Source organism: Lithobates pipiens, unplaced genomic scaffold (genome assembly GCF_037356315.1).
Source record: "Lithobates pipiens isolate NorthernLeopardFrog02 unplaced genomic scaffold, aLitPip1_a1.2 Scaffold_18, whole genome shotgun sequence".
In the NCBI taxonomy this organism is placed as follows: Eukaryota; Metazoa; Chordata; class Amphibia; order Anura; family Ranidae; genus Lithobates; species Lithobates pipiens.
Window position 1 is genome coordinate 570,999,379 of NW_027507758.1, and position 20,365 is coordinate 571,019,743.

Sequence of the window (20,365 nt, forward strand, 5' to 3'; positions counted from 1 at the left end):
CCTGAACCCTGCACTCTGTACTCAACACAGAGTACAGGGTTCAGGAGTGTGTTACATATAGAGTGCAGGGTTCAGGACTGTAATACACTCCTGAACCCTGCACTCTGAAGGTATCTGGGGTTCGCTACAACTGGCCCTTTGAGGGAAACCATACTGCCGATGCCACCCCTGGTGAAATAGAGTTTGACACTGTTCTAGGCAATAAGAGGACTCAAGGCCAGACCCAGTGAGGTTGTATCTTCAACTGACCTTAAACCTCCCAGAAGTCTTGTGGCCAGCAGAGGAAAGTCCAGGTTGGTCCTCCCAGTTAGCCACCACTGGAACCTAACAGGAAAGATATAAACTGATACATCCACCAATCATATTACTCATAACAGAAAATCAACGTCAGACACATCATGATGCTTCTACATCTTTTTTATTTAATTTTTTTGGGAAAATATCTGTCAGTTTACAAAACAGATTTGCAATTTTATTTCAACAATCATTTGTATAAAATGCCCCACCCCACCCCATGTCCAACAACAGCATAGTAACATAATAGGAGAGATCAAGGCACTTACAAAAATATCTAAGAATATAAGATGGAGGCCAAACACTGAAAATACAAGGTTCCCTTGAGCTTGTTTGGTCCATTGAAGAAAGAGTCAATGCACAGATTCAAGGGAAGCATAGATGGGGAAGGCACATTCCGACATTGGAAATTATTTGCTCCAGAAATCTTAGTAAAAAATGCCACGTTATTATGGTATACAGTATAGGAGACCTGCAGAGGCGTACACGTTTATAGCGGAATCAGAGCATCTGCAGGAGAACCAAAAGTTAGGTAGGGTGTATTTAGGCACTTAAAAAAAAAAATGCCTCATTCACATGTCCTGACCCAGAATGTGAAGGTAAACCTGATGCCCAATAAATGTAACTGATACTTTGCTCACTTGAAAAAATGTTGCCTTTGCCCCAAGGGTCCCAACAAAAACCCAGGTCACTTTGTACTGCAGCCAGCTTATGTGGGCACTAGATCTAACCAATCCCCTTCCATTCCTGCCTTACTACTGACAGGCCAGGCTACGTATCACAGCCATAGGCCACCCAATAGTAAGGTGAAACAGGTGGCTAGGGACCAGCCCAGAGCCAATGAGCATGGAACCCCCCTCCCCCACAAGACCTACAGTCTAGCATAGGACCGGTTTGTTTACATCTTCCCCACTGTGCCAAGTTAGTGTTTCTCAATGCCGTCCTCAAAGTGCACCAACAGGTCACGTTTTCAGGATTTCCCTCAGCTAAAACGACGTAATTTACAAAGACAGTGAAACTGATCAAATCACCTGTGCAAAAGAATGGAAAGCCTGAAAACATGACCTGTTGGTGCGCATTGTGGACTGGAAGTGAGAAACACTGCTTTAGGTTCAATTCACACAAGTGCTAACAACAAACGCATTTCAACACTTACAGCATTGCATTGCTATAGCTTTTAAGGCAATTCACGAAGGGCTCGTTCACATTTGTTTTGGTCTCTGAAAAGCGATTCACTTTAACTCCTTAAACCCTTCACTAGCAACGCTGCAAACACATGCAATACAGAGCAACCCCATTCACTTGAATGGGTCGGTCTCAGCGGATGCAAATGGAGAGCAGTAAAAACCTTGCTCAGAGCTGAGCAGGCATGGACTATAGGCATTGAGGAGACAATACTAGTGCCTCCTGTATCCCTTTTTTTTTTTTGACAGTCAAACAGGCTTTGTGATTAAGAATACAGTGCAGCAACCACAAGCCAAGCGTTTAGCTCACAGATGGGGCCCCCCGTTTACTTGAATATATCATGTTTGTTGGTGGTACTGCCCATCGAAGGCAGCAGGAAGGATAAGATCTGCAACGCTGCAAAGCATCGCAGTAGCGACATATATATACACAACTTTGTCCATCTGCCTTTGAAATATTAGGCCCCTTTCACACCAGCGGACCGATGGGGTCTGCCAGTCTGCTGACACCCGCCTGCATCCAATCTGATCCAGGCTGCTAAAAATCAGAGACGGATGGCGATACGTTCGACATCCATCCGGTGGATCGGATGACAATTGGATGGAAACGGACATGCATTCAGTATCCATCTGACTGCCCCATTGAGGAGAGTGGGCTGTGTCCACCATGCACAGTGGACACCTGTCATCCGCCTGCTCAGTGGAGATCAGTAGACAGATCCCCCGCTGAGCAGGCGGATCCGCTTGGATGGCTCTGCTCCGTCTAAAAGGGGCCTAAGAAAGGAAGGGTAGTAAAAACATGCCTTAACCATTAAATTTTTACCCCACAACCACAATTTTGAACTAAGCATACAAGCAAGAGCTTGCTAAAGTTCTTGTAGACCATTTAGGACACCTCATGGCATACTGTCATTGACTTCACTTGAGGCAAACTATGCAATTCACCGATGTCTGCCAAACATTGATGGCAGGATCAAACAACAAGCAAAAAGCAAAGAAATGCATTCTGAATCATGTGTGCGCTCACTCACATGGCAGCAGTGAGATCAGAAGGTGGACCAAGCCTGGAGAGGCTCCCCCGCTCCCACTTTTGCCTCAGATAGGCTTGGTGATCTGAGCCAGAAGTTCAGCATCTCCTCCTTCTCCCACGGTCTTCTGGGACACATCACAGGTCCCAGAAAACGATGGCACCATCGACTCGCGCATTGCGAAACAGGCAAGGTTTCACTTCTCGTTTCCCTTTCTAGAGATGCCGGCGCCTGCACCCCAAGCCGATTGAAGGACATTGCAGGACCCCTGGACAGGCAAGTGTCCTTATATTAAAGGTCAGCAGCTACAGTATTTGTAGCTGCTGACTTTTAATTTTTTTTAATTTTTTATTAAGAACCATAGCTGGGTCAAATCTCGGCCTGTTCAGCAGGGACCGGTTGAGATTTGATCCATCTATGGGCAGGCTGGTTGTCCTTTTTTTCCCACATGCAATTACTGCCACCAGCTATAGCAGGTAGCAGTAATCACTGTGTTCTATCAGACGGGAAGGCGCCCCACCAAAAGAACACAATAGTGCTTCTGAATGGATTCCCCCATCAACACTGACTGTGTTGATGAGGAAATCGAGTAATTTTCTTTCCTTCCACCAAAATGACATAATCTAAGGGCTGCTTTACATGCAAGTATGCAATAAAGATCATTCCTAGAGTGGAGCTTTAAGAAAGTCATTATTTCCAGAGGTTTTTAAGGCACAAAGGGAAGATGAGCAGCGCTGAGAAGTTAGGAGCTGGGAACCCCTGCTGCCTTCTGTAATGTGTGTATGGCATTTGGTGGTGATCAAACTACATCCTGTTTGATATATGGCCACACCACCTCCAGCAACTTCTTGAATGAGAACTTAAATTTAGTAGGCATAGTTCATTCAGTTTATTTAAGTTTTGTATAACTTAATTATGTGGCCAGGATTATGGCAAAGATTTAACGCACGGCAAGAATAATTTGTCATGAGACAAAATCAGAGAATGCCAACACTGAAGGTATTAATAGTGGCACCATATACAGTATTGGGATCAAGCACATGACTAAAGGAAAATCAACACCCTCCCTATTGGCACTCATTTAGAAAAATTCCTCCAGGTGAAGTATGAATCGTGATGGAGCATTCATGCACATTTAATGGTAGCGGCACTTTGTGCATAATAGTGATCCATCTTGTGCAATCATAATATATATTTGTAACAAGACTGCATGACTCGGGGGAAAAAAAAAAAAAAAAAAAACTTCCCAATGCAGCTTCCTGAGGTCTAGATTGTCCTTTCCAGGAAGCAGGTTTTCCTTTGAATAAAATGGTTCTGATATTGTAGGTATCCAAAGGAGGACGAGTCACCACAAAGTTACATTTTGCGCAACATGCACCTGACAGAGACCTGGAGGTACCATAAAAGATCTCTGAACAGAAAGGTGTAGATTTTCTAAAAATATAATACAAGCTTACATTAGGTTTTTCTTGTAGACAGAATGATGCTGAAGCGAGTAGATCCAGGAAAATCGTGGCACCGAGGGCCTGAATCCAGAAAAAAAGTTATGTAGACTTTTAGCTAGCATCCAGAATACTAGAAGAAGATCGAGTAGCCAAGCCAGATGGATTTCCAGGTCCCAAACCATCCTTCCGTAAGTTAAGAGTCTGTCAAAAAAGCAGCGATGTAGGAAGCACAAAAGCAGAAATCTATCCAGATCCGGAAACACAAAACACATTTCCTTGACAGGACAACAAAGGCACGGTATTTGTCCCTTCTCCACCCCTTGTGGTAGCCATAACCTGGACTTCCAATGACTTTTTGGTCACAGGTGGTTTCAGCCAAACTGTTTAAAGGGTAAGACCCCCAAAAATGATTATTTAGTTCTAGTTGGGTTTGTTGAATGTCTCCAGAACCCAGGACAGGTCCCAGTTCTGTTCCCATTTCCCCAGTCGTAACAGACCTTATTAGGCTTTAGTAGGCATGTACACTTTGCAGAACTTTGTGTATTCCTATGGAAGTTGCAGGCACAAAAAGCCGCCACTGCCGCTTAGTAAAAAGTGGAGGGGGTCCTGTCATTACGATGTGTTTTTTTTTTTTTGTTTTAAGCAGAGCTTTTTTTTCCCCCCATGCAGTGGGGCCGAGCCTGCATTGCATGGATTAACCGCTTGTTTTTGTCCAGGGGCGCACCAAAAGGCTATACTTAACCAATCCTTTCGATCCTCAAAATAATGGTGCTCCCCTACATCCAGCCATGGACTATTCCTGCCGTTTTCTGTGTCCAGAGCAGGTCTATGGGCGTGATGACTTCAAATACAGTCCACTGCACCTGAGTAGCAAGGACCATTTTTTCGAGGATCGGTGGATTAGGCAAGTATATATCTCTGCTATCCTCACCTCTAGACAAAAAAAATAGCAGTTAACCCATGCAGTGCAGGCAAAATTTCTGGAATTATTTAAAGTGATATTAAAAGGCTGTTTTTTTTTTCTTAAAAAAAAACAAACATGTTATACTTACCAGGTCTGCACAAGGTTTTGCACAGAGCAGCTACAATCCTCCTCTTCTTGGGTCCCCATCTGGTGCCGCTGGCCCATCCCTCCCGCCCCTATAGCAAGCGGCTTGCTAAGGGGGCTCCTGAGCCACTACCCAGTCTGTCCATTCAGGCACACAGTCCCTGCCCCCCCCTTGACCAGTGCCCCCCATAGCAAGCACTGGTGTGTGCTCGCTCCCAAGCCCTGCTCTATGCGTCCATAAGGCATGCCCCCCACTCTCTACTCATTGGCTCACTGGCTATGATTGACAGTACACTGCTGTCTCAGCCAATGAGGAGACAGAGACCCCAGAGAGGCACTGCCTTGTACACAATACTGGATCGAGATGGGGCTCAGGTAAAGTATTAGGGGGGGCTGGGGAGGGCTGCTGCACACAAGTTTTTTTTTAACCTTCATCCAAAAAACGCACGAAGGTAAAAAAAAAACCTTGAGCCTTTAAAAGAACTTCAAATCGTCCTCACCTTCAAGTGGAGAGAAAAATAAAAAACATAATACTCTTCCTAACCATTATGCCGTGTACACGCGATCGGAGTATTCGTCGGAAAAATCTTGGATGGTTTTTTCCGACGGAATTCCGCTCAAGCTTGGCTTGCATACACACGGTCACACAAAAGTTCTCTGAACTTTGGACCGTCAATAACGCGTTGACGTAAAACACTACGACGAGCCAAGAAAATGAAGTTCAATGTTTCCGAGCATGCGTAGGAATTTTGCACGTCGGAATTGCTACAGACGATCGGAATTTCCAATCAAAACTTTTTCCGTCTGAAAAATAGAGAACCTGCTCTCAATCTTTTGCTGGCGGAAATTCCGCCAGCAAATGTCCGATGGAGCATACACACGGTCGGAATTTCCGACCAAAAGCTCTCATCGGACTTTTGCTGGCGGGATTTCCGATCGTGTGTACGGGGCTTTATGCTGTGGCTAGAGATAAACATTTTCTGGAGTGGCCAGGATTAGAACACATCCTAAAATGTTCTGGCCTATTTACACTATGTTGCAGCATGCTGCTCATTTCTGTCATCTATGTGCCAAATCATTTGGACACAACAAAGATCACAATAGTCTGACTTCTGATTTTACAATAACCGTAGTCTGCGTACAGATACAGGATATGATTTATAGATTGGAGCAACAAAGTTGAATTGGTAGAACAGGTTACATTCTCTGGCGGATCACCAATCCATGAGTTACATATAGCGTTTATCCCTAGTAGTGGTCCCCAGCATCAATGTAACAATTTATGGGACCCCCTGATGACCCTTTCACACCAGTGGACAGATCGGGTCCGTCTGAAAAATAGACCACATATTGTCCTCCAGGGAGCGGCGGATGCCCAGCATTCGATCCACCAAGAACAGACGCATGGGGAACGAATCCTGGCAGATCGGATGACAGTTGGATGGAAGCAGACAGGCAGTTCGTTTCCATCAAACTACCATTTAGAAAACAGCGGGCTGTGTGTGGGTCCACTCTGCATAGCGGAGCGGAGACGGATCCGTCATCCGCCTGCTCAGCCAGGATCAGTGAAGCGATACCTCACTGAGCAGGCCAAGCAACTTGATGGATTCAGCTCCATCTGGGGTCTTAAAGCTCAACTCCAGGTATGATCTTCAGTGCATACCTACATTGATCCAACTTGGCACAGCAAGCATGCATATCATATTTGAGAGGCTGCTGAGAAAGCCCACAATCCATGACAATAAGAGTGTCAGGGCTGAACTTCTGGATTGATACCTATGCTTACATTGTTTCAGCTTAGACCAAAGTACATACAGTATAACTCATGCCACCTGATAGGGTACTGGGGAAGCTGACAATGTAGTAGTCGGCGCTACTACAATGATCTTTGGGCTCCTGTGCCAATTGGTTTCTTCTCCACAGGGGGCTGCTCACTCGGCACTGCTGCCATTTACACAATGCTTTTAAGACGTTAGCGACTTGGATGCAGTGGAGATAGCAACATCGCTGCCCTTCCTGGTCCAACAGCAAACACCCTATATTCAAGGTGTTTTTTAATTGCAGCAGTGCAGAGAGAGAGATTGCCTGTGGTCAGTGTGCAGAAGGGAAGCCCCTGGCATAGTACTCTAGCATAGCCGGGAAGTTTGCAACTATCATTGTAGTAGTACCAACTACTACATTGTGAGCTTCATCAGTGCCCCCACCTCAGGTGGTATGAGATATGCATACCTACATTGGTCCAAACTGAACCAGTGAAAGCATGCAACAAAGTGTTCATCTTTAACATTCTATTGTCACTGCTTTGAGAACTACTGTATTTCCAACTGAAGCATTAATGGATGACTGAGGTTTAACAATCTTAGGAACAGAAAAGATTGTGGGACCCCATTTGGGACCCCAACTAATGCTACACAATCAATCTATTAAGCCCGTATCCAGTAACCAGCAAGAATTTTGTTGAAAATAAATTGACAGCAAAAGCGTGCTGGTTCGTGAACAAAGGTGATTTTTTTGCTGTGGTCAGGCAAGGTCTGAGGCACATTGATGGAGAGGAGGTAGGTTGGGTCCCCCTGTGCAGCAATTATTTAAATCTCATCATAGCTGTCCAAGACAAGATATGACGGGTTGTATAATCCTGGTGCAGTGGATCTTGGTGGGTAGATAATCCTGGAAACCTTTAAAAAGCAGGAGGGTCATCAAAGCCATGATCTATGGGACGCCTGTAAAACAAAAGGTTTCTTTCCATTCCTCTGCAAATTGCTTACGAAGAACAAAGTTTTTATGCTGGGAGGTCAGAAAATGTCCCATAGGCCAGGAAATTTCTGCACTCAATTCTTCATCTCATTTTGTTCATCAACCATTACACTCCCACTCCGCACGAAGCAAAAAAGGTCATTCAGAGGTGCGGCAGTAGCCCAGCTCATGCGGTACAGCCAGAGAGGAGGTAGTGCTTCGAGCGGGCAAGTCAAAGGCATTACGTGGAAACCGTGTAGTCAAAATTTGGAAGCATTTCACCGAGTAACAAACTAAACGACAAAAAACAAAAATCGGAATACTGAAGAAAGTATATAAAATGTCCAAGATCCGAGGCTTGACTGTACCAGCTTCTGGCAGAAGGTATGTTCGGCACTTTGTAAAATGTTGTGTTTAATTTTAAATATGTAACAAAAAGTAACTAATGAGGATTCTTAAAGGCACTTTTTTTTTTGTTGGCCCACAAAGGGCTGTAGCATTGGCAGAAGTCCGGAGTACTCTTAGTCCTGGTGGTCTTCCGGATATTCCCAGGCTCTGCTGTAGAGTTTGGCGTTTACGGAGCTTTGATTTTTTTCTGTCGAGGTGTGGAACCATTCTCTGCTTTAAGCAGTCCATTTTCGTGATAACCTGGAAAGAACACAGCATATGTTGGAAATAGTGACAAAAAACAAAACAAAAAAAACTGATTAAATATACAGTGTAAAAAGGAAATGCCAGTTATCAGCATTCCTCTCCCCTCACTGACAGCGCATGGAGAGAGGACAGCCGGAAAGCGGCATTCCTCAGTGGGGGCATCTGCAGTGATAATCAGGGCCCTGGTCATCAGTGCAGCCCCAACAGTGCCCACCAGAGATGCCCGTCAGTGCCGCATATAAGTGTCGCCTATCTGTGCCACCTATCAGAGTCCATAAGTGCGGCCTATCCGTGCAGTCTCATCAGCACACATAAGTGAAGGAAAAAAAAATTACTTCTTAGAAAGGACAGGCAAAACGCGCGCGCGTGCGTGCGTGCGTGTGTGTGTATATATTTATTTATTATAAAAATAAGGAATGGAAATATATGGAGATATAGATATATCTACATACACACACATCTCTACATCCTTTTTTTTATTATTAATTACATACATATATATATATATATATATATAATATGATATATTCTTTTTTTTTTTTTAAACAACGAAGAAGAAGAGGATTTACAATCACGTTAAAGCAGAACTTCACGCAAAAGGGGAAGTTCCTCGCTCCTCTAACATTTGGGACATAATTTTTGAGGGGCTGGTACCTGGTTTTGACCAGTACCTGCTCCCTACTTCCGATCAGATTGCTTCAGCGATCTTATTGTCTTATTTCGCGTACCTGACTCCCTTTTGAGCACCTTCAGCTGTTGTTTGGGTAGGACAGGAGCGATGGCGGTCTTCTTCTTGGCAGCCTGCTCCTTACAAGACTCCCGCCAACGGCGTAGCTGGAAGTGAATGAACCGCCACATCATCCACGTCTGTGAAATGCACATCATGAGAAGTACAATCATCCTGCAGAGATAAGGAGATGTTACAAGCAGCAGGTTTACCCTACCATACAAAGCGTGGAGTCTGTACAGGATTGAAAATGACAGAAAAAAAAAAACACAGCTTACCTAAAAAGTAACGTGTTAAAATTTCCCTTGTCTGGGTTAAAGGTGTGGATCTCCGCTCTGGCAAGGCCAAAACCAATGGTCAGAACGGAAAGGGTGAGTGTAAACAGCCTTGAGACCACGAAGACCACTGCCCAGGCATTAAATCTAAAAGCAAAAAAACACCAAGAGGATTTATCACATTGACCATAGATAATCATTTTTAATTAATTAAAACAGTATTTTTTACATTTCTATTTCAAGATTTTATAATAATACAGTATTACTGAATTTACGGGATGCTTTTTCATACAAGTACATAGTACAGCAGGCATATATCAAATAGGAAATGTTGGCTTTTACGTATTCTTTAAAAAGAAAAAAATGGTTTTAAACTGGACCTTAGTCTAAAACTTTGCCTGGAGTAGGCAAGAGTCAACGGCAAATGAGATTTCTCCCCCATTACTTACAGCTTCTGATTATTTTCATCGGTGAAGTAAAAGAGTCTTGCAATATGGAAGAGAAATTCTGATACAGATTGCAATAGCAGCAATATCACCCCCAAGCGGGTCAAACTGTGGAAACAAGATAAATAGGTTTCAGAATTCACACAAGGACAGAACATTAGGCCAATGTAATCATATATAGTCCAGGACACATCAGGACGGTTTGTCCTCATTTTGCTCCCCCCCCCCCCCGCCCGTAGTTTAATGTCATACCTGAACTTTTCAGGACCGTGATCCCTTCTGACCAGAGCCTCTTCTCTACTTCACAAACTTGAGTCTTGTAACCAAGTAGCAGGATTTAGGTATTTAGGTGTGTATGCCTATTGCCGAGAGCTTAGAGCCCAACTCCACATAATATAAATACACTGCCCAGACTCTCTTAAAGTAATAAGGCATCTTTCACTGCGATACTCACCTTCAATCTGGTCCCGCCCCCGCAGAATGTCCACTCCTCTTATAGGTTGGACAATGCTCAGCATCAGACAGAGCAAAGAGCCAGTAACTGAGCTGCCAGCTCCCCGCTTACTGAGAACTCAGCGATCAGTAGTCTTTGATCATCAGTTCTCAGTGTAGAACAGTGATGGCGAACCTTGGCACACCAGATGTTTTGGAACTACATTTCCCACAATGCTCATTTACTCTTTTAAATTATTATTATTTTTTTTTTTATTAACCGCTCTAGTTTCTTTTTCACATTTCTTGCACGTGGTAAAATCTGCATTTTTTGACTATAAATTACTGTAGCCCCCCCCCCAAAATGTGTGTATATGTTTAAGAGGGAAGTTTCAGGGCCTGGACCCGGTCATGAGACTGCTCTCCTCCTCCAATCAAAAGCTACACTCGAGGAGGAGAGTGGCCAGAATGAGCAGCATTAATTGAGGGATTTAAAGACTTAGATTTACAAGGAGAGTTACACAGGAGGAGCGGTATATAGGAGCGGTATATGGTCCAGAAATATTTGGACAGAATAAAGGTGGATAAAGCACCTGGACCTGATGGCATCCACCCACGGATCCTAAAAGAATTGAGCTCTGTCATTTCAAAGCCACTGTAATTTTTAGGGACTCGTTAATGACAGGAATAGTACAAATGGATTGGCGCACAGCCAATGTGGTGCCTATATTTAAAAAGGGAACAAAGTCTTTACCAAGTAACTATAGACCTGTTAGTTTAAACTTCTATAGTTGGGAAGATACTGGAGGGATTAATAAAAGACCACATAGACGAGTTCTTGCAGGAAAAAAATATTTTAAGCAACAGACAGCATGGATTCATGAAAGAGAAGTTGTCAGACAAACCTGATTTCTTTTTATGAGGAGGTAAGTAAAACCTTGGACAGAGGGGTGGCGGTGGACGTGGTATACTTTTTTTTTGCAAAAGCGTTCGATATAGTTCCACACACACGGCTCATGTGTAAGGTAAAGTCTACAGGTTTGGAAATATCAGTTTGTAAATGGATAGAAAACTGGCTAAAAGACAGAATTCAGAGAGTAGTGGTTAATGATTCTTACTCTGAATGGTCTAAGGTTATCAGTGGTGTACCCCAAGGTTCAGTGTTGGGACCCTTACTTTCTAATATCTTTATAAAGGATATTGGGTCTGGGATCAAAAGTAACATTTCAGTCTTTGCAGATGACACCAAGCTATGCAGTGCAATAACGTCCTTACAGGATGTCTCCAATTTACAAGCCGACCTCAATGCTCTAATTGGGCGACTATGTGGCAGATGAGGTTTAATGTTGATAAATGTAAAGTTATGCACTTGGGGGCTAAGAATATGCATGCATCATACATACTGGGGGGGGGTACAACTGGGGGAATCCATAGTGGAGAAGGATCTGGGGGTTTTGGTAGATCATAAGCTCAATAATAACATGCAATGCCAAGCTGCGGTTTCCAAAGCGAGCAAAGTCCTTTCTTGTATTAGGAGAGGTATGGACTCCAGAGAGAGAGATATTATTTTGGCCCTGTTCAAATCATTAGTAAGACCTCACCTGGAATATGCCGTTCAGTTTTGGGCACCAGTTCTCAAAAAGGATATCGGGGAAGTGGAGAAAGTGCAGAGAAGGGCAACCAAACTGATAAGAGGCATGGAGGAGCTCAGCTATGAGGAAAGATTAGAGGAACTGAATTTATTCACTCTTGATAAGAGGAGATTAAGGGGGATATGATCAACATGTACAAATATATAAGGGGTCCATATAGGGAACTTGGTGTCGAGTTATTTACTTTACAGTCAACAAAGAGGACAAGGGGGCACTCTTTACGTCTAGAGGAAAAGAGATTTCATCTCCAAATACGGAAAGGTTTCTTCACAGTAAGAGCTGTGAAAATATGGAATAGACTCCCTGCAGAGGTGGTTCTGGCCAGCTCAGTAGATTGCTTTAAGAAAGGCCTAGATTATTTCCTAAGTGTACATAATATAACTGGGTACTGACATTTATAGGTAAAGTTGATCCGGGGAAAATCTGATTGCCTCTCGGGGGATCAGGAAGGAATTTTTTCCCCTGCTTTAGCAAATTGGATCATGCTCTGCTGGGGTTTTTTGCCTTCCTCTGGAACAACTGTGGTTATAGAATTGGGTATATGGGATTGTACGATATTTTTTAATTTTATTTTTTGTGGTTGAACTAGATGGACTTGTGTCTTTTTTCAACCTGACTAACTATGTAACTATGTATATGACAAAAGGCTGACAGTAATGTTTTTCTGAACTTTAAAATTATGCTGGCAGTGATGTCCCAGGGCCAGGAGAGGCAGGGCGGCCCACCTGACACCCGGGGCGGAATGCCCGATACCCGTCCCCTTATTTTCAGGGTAAAAAAGTGCGTGCTATACGCCAATAAATACGATATTTATGAAAGAGACCCTGGAGAATAAAATGATATTCGTACATTTATCAGGTGTATATTTTCAGGAAAAAGTACATGGAAACAAATTGGGTTGCATTAAATAAGTAGATACCAAACACGTCAAGCCTTAAAATTACGCACATCCATGAAATCAAAAAAGATGGTACCCAAAATTTGACATAAAAATGCTTTACAAGCCTTTACAACAGGGTTCTCAAACTGGCGGCCCTCCAGCTGTTGCGAAATTACAAGTCGCATGAGGCATGGCAAGGATGACCGTTACAAGCATGACTCTCGCAGGCAGAGGCATGATAGGACTTGTAGTTTCGCAACAGCTGGAGCGTCACCAGTTTGAGACCCCTGCTTTACATGCTATCAGTTTAGAATTAACTGAGTTTTGGCTCTAGAATTATTGCTCTCACTCCGTTTGTGACGATACCTCACAATTGTGTGATGCAATTGATGTTTACATACGCGTATATATGGGCTAACAAAACCCCTATTTGATAGCATTGGGCAGATGACAGATGCTCTTTATGGAGACAATAGGGGTCTATTTTTTATCATTTTAAACTCATTTCAGTCTCATCTGACCACAAGACCTTTTTCCACGTGGTCTCAGAATCTTCAAGACTAAAATGAAATGATTTGGCCTCAACACCAAACAATATGCCTAGCGGAAATCCAATAAAGCAAATAACATAATTCCTACAGTAAAGCATGGAGGTGGTAATATCTTGTTATGGGGGGGGGGGGGGGGGGGGGTTGTAATAGCCTGTTAGGGGGTGTTCCTCTGCAGCAGGGACTGGGGCACTTGTCGGGAGAGAAGAATCCCTCTCGCCCTCTCCCCCTTGTCAGTCATCTGGGACACGTGACAGGTCCCAGATGACTGCATGGCCAATCACTGCGCATGGCGCCGCTCGCTCATGCGCAGCGGGTCACAGTCGGGTGCCCACAGTTGCAATGCCGGCGCTGCTGAGCGGAGGGGGGAGGACGAGCGGGGCTTCATTCACTCGCATCGCTGGACACTGAGACAGGTAAGTGTCCAATTATTAAAAGTCAGCAGCAGTATTTGTAGCTGCCGACTTAATTTTTATTATTTTTATTTTCTTTTTTTAAGAGGAACTCCTCTTTAAGCGCCATTGAAAATCTGTGCAATGACTTGAAGATTGCAGTTCAAAAATGGTCACCATCAAATTGAACTGAACGTGAGCGATTCTGCAAAGAAGAGTGGACAAATATTGCAAAGTCTAGATGTGCAAAGTAAGTAGAGATCATTCCAAACAAACTAAAGGCTGCAACGTGTGGTCCAACAAAATACTGAAACATGGGGATGATCCTTTTTCCAACTCAGTGATTGATTTCTATTTTTTTCTGACATGTTGGTGTTCTCTTTTTCACTTGGATGGTATAAGTTGCACTGCATAAATACAGCTGGATAAAACAAAAACTGTATCGGTGGTGGGGTGGGGGCAATTATTTTCTATACCCACTGTACCTTCAGTCTAGTCACAGCAGGGATTAGGGAACAGATAAAATACCCGTAAAAGTGATCAGTCAGCTCTAGAGCCACATAAAAGTGATCACTTTCATGGAAAAGCCCTTTGCCAGCTGTTAAAGTCAATACTAAAGGTCACAGCTGTAGTAGCACTTGTCCAACATGGAGCTTATATATGTATTAAAGCGGTTGTAAACCCTTACAACCAACTTTGACCTACAGGTAAGCCTACATTAAGGCTTACCTGTAGGTCCAAGAAATATCTCCTAAACCTACACGGTTTAGGAGATATTTGCCTAAAGACAGGCACCGCTGTCTACGGCGCATGCACTGTACACAGCGGCACGCAGGCGCACTGAGCGTGCCGCAGTCAACTGCGATATGCCGTGAGTGGCGGCTCCTGTGCGCATGCATGGGAGTGACGTCATCGTGGCTTCGCCGAATGACAGCGGTGGAGCAGCGAGACCCACAGAGAAGATGGATGCGCCGGACTACAGGGGACAGTGGTGACTTCGCTGGCTCCTGTGTCAGGTAAGTGGCACATAATGGACTACTATGCGATGCATAGTAGTCCATTATGTTTTACCTTTGCAGGGAATGAAAGAGGAAGTAAACCCATCAGGGTTTACTTCCTCTTTAATATACAAGGTTCTAGTACAAAGGTCCTGACCAAGGTAAGATGATTTTGTGTTGAAGACATTGAGGTCTTGGACTCGCACTTCACTTACTTTAGTAAATAAGCCCCTCCTATATGGAGTAAATATAAAACGATGTACTGCAACTGGCGAGGGATTTCTTCCTAAAAAAAAAACCAAACACACAACATTAAAACAGAACATATCCCCTTTATTACAGCTAGTTCCAGTAACACCCTCCTCACCAATACACCATTATGGAGCACACATCAACCCATGTCACTAAACTTTACTTTTTAAATAAAACCTTTGCAGCAGCACAGATAGGTTTGATGACCGTAATTTTTTTTGCATGTGCCGATTATTAAAACAGTAACCCCAGACTTCTGGAGAGGTTATGGGGACGTGGGCCAAAACAATCAAAAAAGTCCCCCACGCTGCAACAAAATTTGTGATGGAACTGCAGAAACCTGCTGTCTTAACGTGAACAAAACTCTCTCAATCAACATTGACTGTTTTAATCCGTTTTTAATAACAAAAGAAAATAGATAGGAAGGAATATTAGATGTTCCCTTTTTTTTGTTCACATTTCTGTTGCTTCCTGGTTTCTGGCCTAGGCCAAAATGTTGTCATAAATCCCAGGAATCTTTTTTTTTCTCCTTCATCCGGAGGAGGGGGCTTTCTCAGCTAAGCACACCTGCTTCCTGCCTGCATGCCTGACCCGAGGACAGCTGTATTCCAGATCGGAAATGCTACATGAATCATCTGCCCTTACTCAAGATGGCTGCAGCTAGAATTATTCGTCAACAAAACAAAGCATAGAGATATGGATGGATGGGGGAGTTTGCTTTGAATATTAATAATGAATTAAATATAGTGTTTTCCATTTGTGTTTCGCAAATACAGTTTAGTTCTGCTTTAAGAATGCTTTGCTGGTTTAGTAGAAGGCATTCACAAAAAGACTAAGTATTAAGGAGCTTATTTACATTTTTGTGGTGTGTTAATGCGTGCGTTACCACATTGCCACATGGAGCAATAGTGCCTCATTAGTGCCACAACAGTGCCCTAGTGGCCAGATAAAGACAAGCAAAAAGCCACATCCAACCCGAGGCCCACAGTTTGGTGATCACTGCACTAAGACAGTACACATGCTCTGTTTTGGGGCATTAGAATCCCGGTCTTTTAAGTGGGCTACCTTAAAGGAATGTGTGTTAATGCAAGACATAAGTGTTAATGCACCCCATAAATGTAAAATGGCCCTGTGATGTTTTACATTGCTTTGGGAAAAAAATTGCATTATTATGTGGAATGCAAGAGGACAACTCCAGCTAGACACCAGTACAATTGAATTGTATGTGTTGTGCCATGTACAGCACAGGAACAAAGTACATATTCTGAAAACTGCAATATTGTGAAGTACACATCCTCTTCCAGGCTGACACACTGTAATTATGGCCAACATCTAACCACAAGAGGCAGAAACCAGCACCGTCATTAAACTTCCACACACTGGATACAGACAAGTCACCGTGACCTCGTATCGGGTTCACAATGAGCACTGTGAGGCGTGCTGGACTTCTACATACACACATAGCTCAAGCTCCACATCCGTGTAGAATTCACCCTATCGGTGCCTAGAGGTCACTGAAACCCAGATGTCCAGGACAAGTTTAGCAGCATGGATTGGTTTATTTCACTAGAGCTATAGCAAATTTGCCTAAATAAGCATATTTAAAATTTTCCTGAAGATAAATTCCAGGTATGGCAGGTTTTACATAGTGACATTGCTCCAGCTTGGACCAATTTGTGTGCCATACCGGTGGGATCCCCCTGGATGCTAGAAATCACTGTATTGGCGCTGCTACTCTAGTGATCTACATTAGCTTTTGGGTCCTGTGCCGAGCGGCTGTCCTGCTGCTTAATGAGAACAGGAGGTCACTTGCTTGGCCATTCAGAGAGCACGATGCATTTTCTCCATTAACACAAAGTGCTCGCTGATTACATGAGGTAACGATCGTGACATCATCACCCTGCCTCTCCACCTCAACCAATCGGAAAACACTTTGCATTTACAGTATATCCATGTTTTGAAATGTATGTTTTAGTCGTGTATTGTATGACTTTGTATCACTTCTATCTGCTTCATGGCCTCCTCCTCTTCTAATGTTGGCACTTTTTTTAGGGGCAGTTGGGGGGGGGGGGGGGGGGGGTGGGGGTGTTTTGAACAGGTACCCGCTCCCATTTTTGGTCATACCTCCACATTGGGCAGCCAGCTGTGAAGGCCCAAGGAGTCACATCTGACTTCCCACACTAAACATGCTGGCACCAGGGACCTGAAGACTGATGAAGAAACAGTTCAGGTGAGCACAGTGCTGGACCCCTGGACAGGTAAGTGTCCTTTCATTAAAGGTCAGTAGCTACAGTTTGTAGCGGCTGACTTTAATTTTTTTTTTGTAAAAAGACTAAAGAACTACTTTAAGACAACACAATGACTGTATGTCTGAACTTACTTTCTTCACTTTCTGGAAGTATAACTCTGGAAGGGCATGGAGCCAGTACGCTAGCTGACACAGGTAGAAGAATTTCACTTGAAAACTAGAATGAAAAAGAAATACAAATCATAGGTGTGTTAAAACCAGTTCACAGTCTCAAGGGACATCACTTCCTACGTAACAATAAAGGACCAATAAACCTTAAAGTGCAAGAAAAGTCCAACTATTTGTAAAAATGGTCCCTCCTCCCCCTCTGCTGCCTATACTGTGTAAAAAAATAAAATAAAAAAAAAATAAAAATTGTACTTACCCATTTTTTTTTATGGGCTTCAGTCTGGTCATGTGATCCCAGAGCTCTGGCCCAGAGAGTGGTTGACAACAAGCCAGTGGGGGCTCCTGCAGCGGAGAGTAGGGAGCGCAACAACGACTGGGCCATGGGTGATGTCATGGCTCATGAAATTTCCAGTCGTTGTTGCGCTCCCTACTCTCCGCTGCAGGAGCCCCCCACTGACATGGGGAGCTGGAGTTATGGGATCATATGACTGGAGCAGATTAAAATAGCTCCATGAGCACCTGACTCATTTTATGCCTTGTTGAGGTTTATCCTCAACATACTTATGCTGTATTATGTGCATTGGCCCTAGTGTGACAGTGGCCGGGAACTGATGTCCTTATGGTGACATGTTCTGGTGGAGGGAGAGGGAGAGGGATGTAGATCTGAGCAATGTGTTAGGAGGTTAAGTTTGTGAATTTATAATCTATGTCATGTATATGTACACTTGCTAGCCGGGGGATGCCCCAAGGCCATGTTTTGTACGTATGCGTAGATATAAATATGGCTATATAGAGAGAATATATATATATATATATATATATATATATATATATATATATATATATATATATATATATATATATATATATATATATACACACACACACACACATATATACATACACATACATACATACATACATACATACGTGTATATATATATATATATAACAAATAGAAAAAAAGCTGCACCAGTAAAAATAATTAAAATGTCATTAGCAAAAAAAAAAAAAAATAATAAGTCTGGGTGTGCTATGTAGGATACTTTGTATTTTGGAATAAGATTTTTTTATTTAATGGGTTTGTATGTTACTATGGCAAATAAAATAAATAAATAAGTCCATAATAATCATTCCTCCAATGACACCATGGTAACTTCACACAGTTTGAAAGTGCCCAACCACCGTAACTTAAGTCTGCTTACCATATGGCAAGCATAAAGAGCGCTCGGCTGTAACCCAGCCGTGGCCTTTAGCATGCACAGATGACCCCTGGAACTCACAGGAACCGGACCATTATCAGAGAAAACCACATGTATCTCACAAGATGGTAGTCTTATTGGGATGATGTTGTAAGTATGCTCAAAGGAGAAAGAAACTGACCATAGTATGATATAGTTCAGACATTTAATAAAAAGTTTTAGTGTTGCACTTGCACAAATGAGAAACGTTCGCATAAAAACAAATGCCGGCTGGCAAACACAGGAGCCCGTCCTCCTCTCGAGTAGCGTGGTGACGTCACTGCATGTCCTCCCACACACATCTTTTTTTACACTGGTTGGGCATGATAGGTAGGCGGGGGAGAGACCATTTTTAATATAGTGAGACTGAGGCTTTTCTGTCATTTTAAAACCTGAATGCACCATTTATGAAAAAAAATCTGATAAGACAATCAGTCAAACATGGAAAACAAGAGAGCAATAGAGGGCGAGACTATGTGCTGCAATATGACTACATATTAGTTAAATAAAATATTTCACATCTGAAATAAAATGTACGTTATGTGACCAAAACCATGTTAAAATGATTGATATTGGGTATTTCCAGGGAAGGGTACTACTAAAACTACAGCATACAATGACATTTTGCTCTTTTGAACCTGTAGTAATGGTTTGAGGAAGGTTCTTTTAGGAAAGTTCCAGTATTATTCTTGTGTGTACGAAGCAACATAAAGACCTGGTTTGATGAGCTTGGCGTGGAGGAACCCCCCTGAGTGGCCTGCACAGAGCCCTGACCTCAACCCTCCTGAACTTAGGGATGAACTGGAACCCCAATTGCGATAACATCTGAGGCTTCATAAATGCTCTTTTGGCTAAACAGGCACAAAAAGAATTTCCCCCCAGAGTGTTGTGGTTTGAGGAGTCTGTAGTAAAAGAATCTGAGTGGCCTGTACAGGCCTGACCTCAAACCTACTGAACACCTATGGGTTGAATTTGATTGGCAATTGTGAGCCAAGACTTTTCCAACATCAGCATTTGACCACACAAATCCTCTTTTGGCTGATGAGCACAAATTCCAACGAACACTCCTAAAATCTTGTGGAATACTTAAAAAAAAAAAAAGCGGATGCTGTTATAGTTGCAAAGGTCTGTCAACTCCATATTAAAGGATAAGTTCACATTTGGGAACATGTTACATGTTCCACCTGCTTTTAGGGTGCAACGTTCCCAATCCTGCAAATTCTCACTGAACACCCCATCCACCCCACTACATTAGGACAGCTGGCCAGGGATCTCCTCCCCACACTCGCTGTCACAATTAGAAAAGAATGGGGCCATGCGGCCACACCATTTATTCACAGTTCTGTGACTGAATGAACTACAATTACAGACAGCCTTTGTGGCTGCTTGTTTGTAGTTCTCAATGAACTACCAGGGTGCTAGTGAGTGCTCTAGGCAGTTCCTTGAGTCTTCCTGTCATTGTGCAACTGCCTGCCCTATGCAAGGTACAAGCAGACAGCTTACACTGAAAGTCCGCAGGAGCCCGAGATTGCATCAATGATCTACTGATCGTGGGTCCAATTCTTAATAGGCTCCTAAAAAATAATAATCAATGCACATTTTTTTTTTTTTTACCTGCCCAAGGTTTCGGAATGAGATGTCCAACAAGCTGCTATAGGCGTGCTGTCCACCAATTTTGGGATGTATAGTTTTTAATAAAATAAATACATTATGGTTTTGA

General features: G+C 43.1%; 1 protein-coding gene across 1 annotated transcript in view; it reads right to left on the reverse strand.

The window, feature by feature from the left end:
- Positions 1 to 401: 401 nt before the first annotated feature.
- TRAM2 (translocation associated membrane protein 2) overlaps positions 402 to 20,365 on the reverse strand; it is a 71,018-nt gene continuing 51,054 nt past the window's right edge. Inside the window, exons 6-11 of the mRNA XM_077489027.1 lie at positions 17,369 to 17,453; positions 14,952 to 15,022; positions 9,838 to 9,942; positions 9,392 to 9,535; positions 9,115 to 9,287; positions 402 to 8,380 (exon numbers count right to left, since the gene is read on the reverse strand). Of these exons, the coding sequence (XP_077345153.1) occupies positions 8,307 to 8,380; positions 9,115 to 9,287; positions 9,392 to 9,535; positions 9,838 to 9,942; positions 14,952 to 15,022; positions 17,369 to 17,453 (652 nt within the window). The 3' untranslated portion in view covers positions 402 to 8,306. The remainder of the gene's footprint in view (positions 8,381 to 9,114; positions 9,288 to 9,391; positions 9,536 to 9,837; positions 9,943 to 14,951; positions 15,023 to 17,368; positions 17,454 to 20,365) is intronic.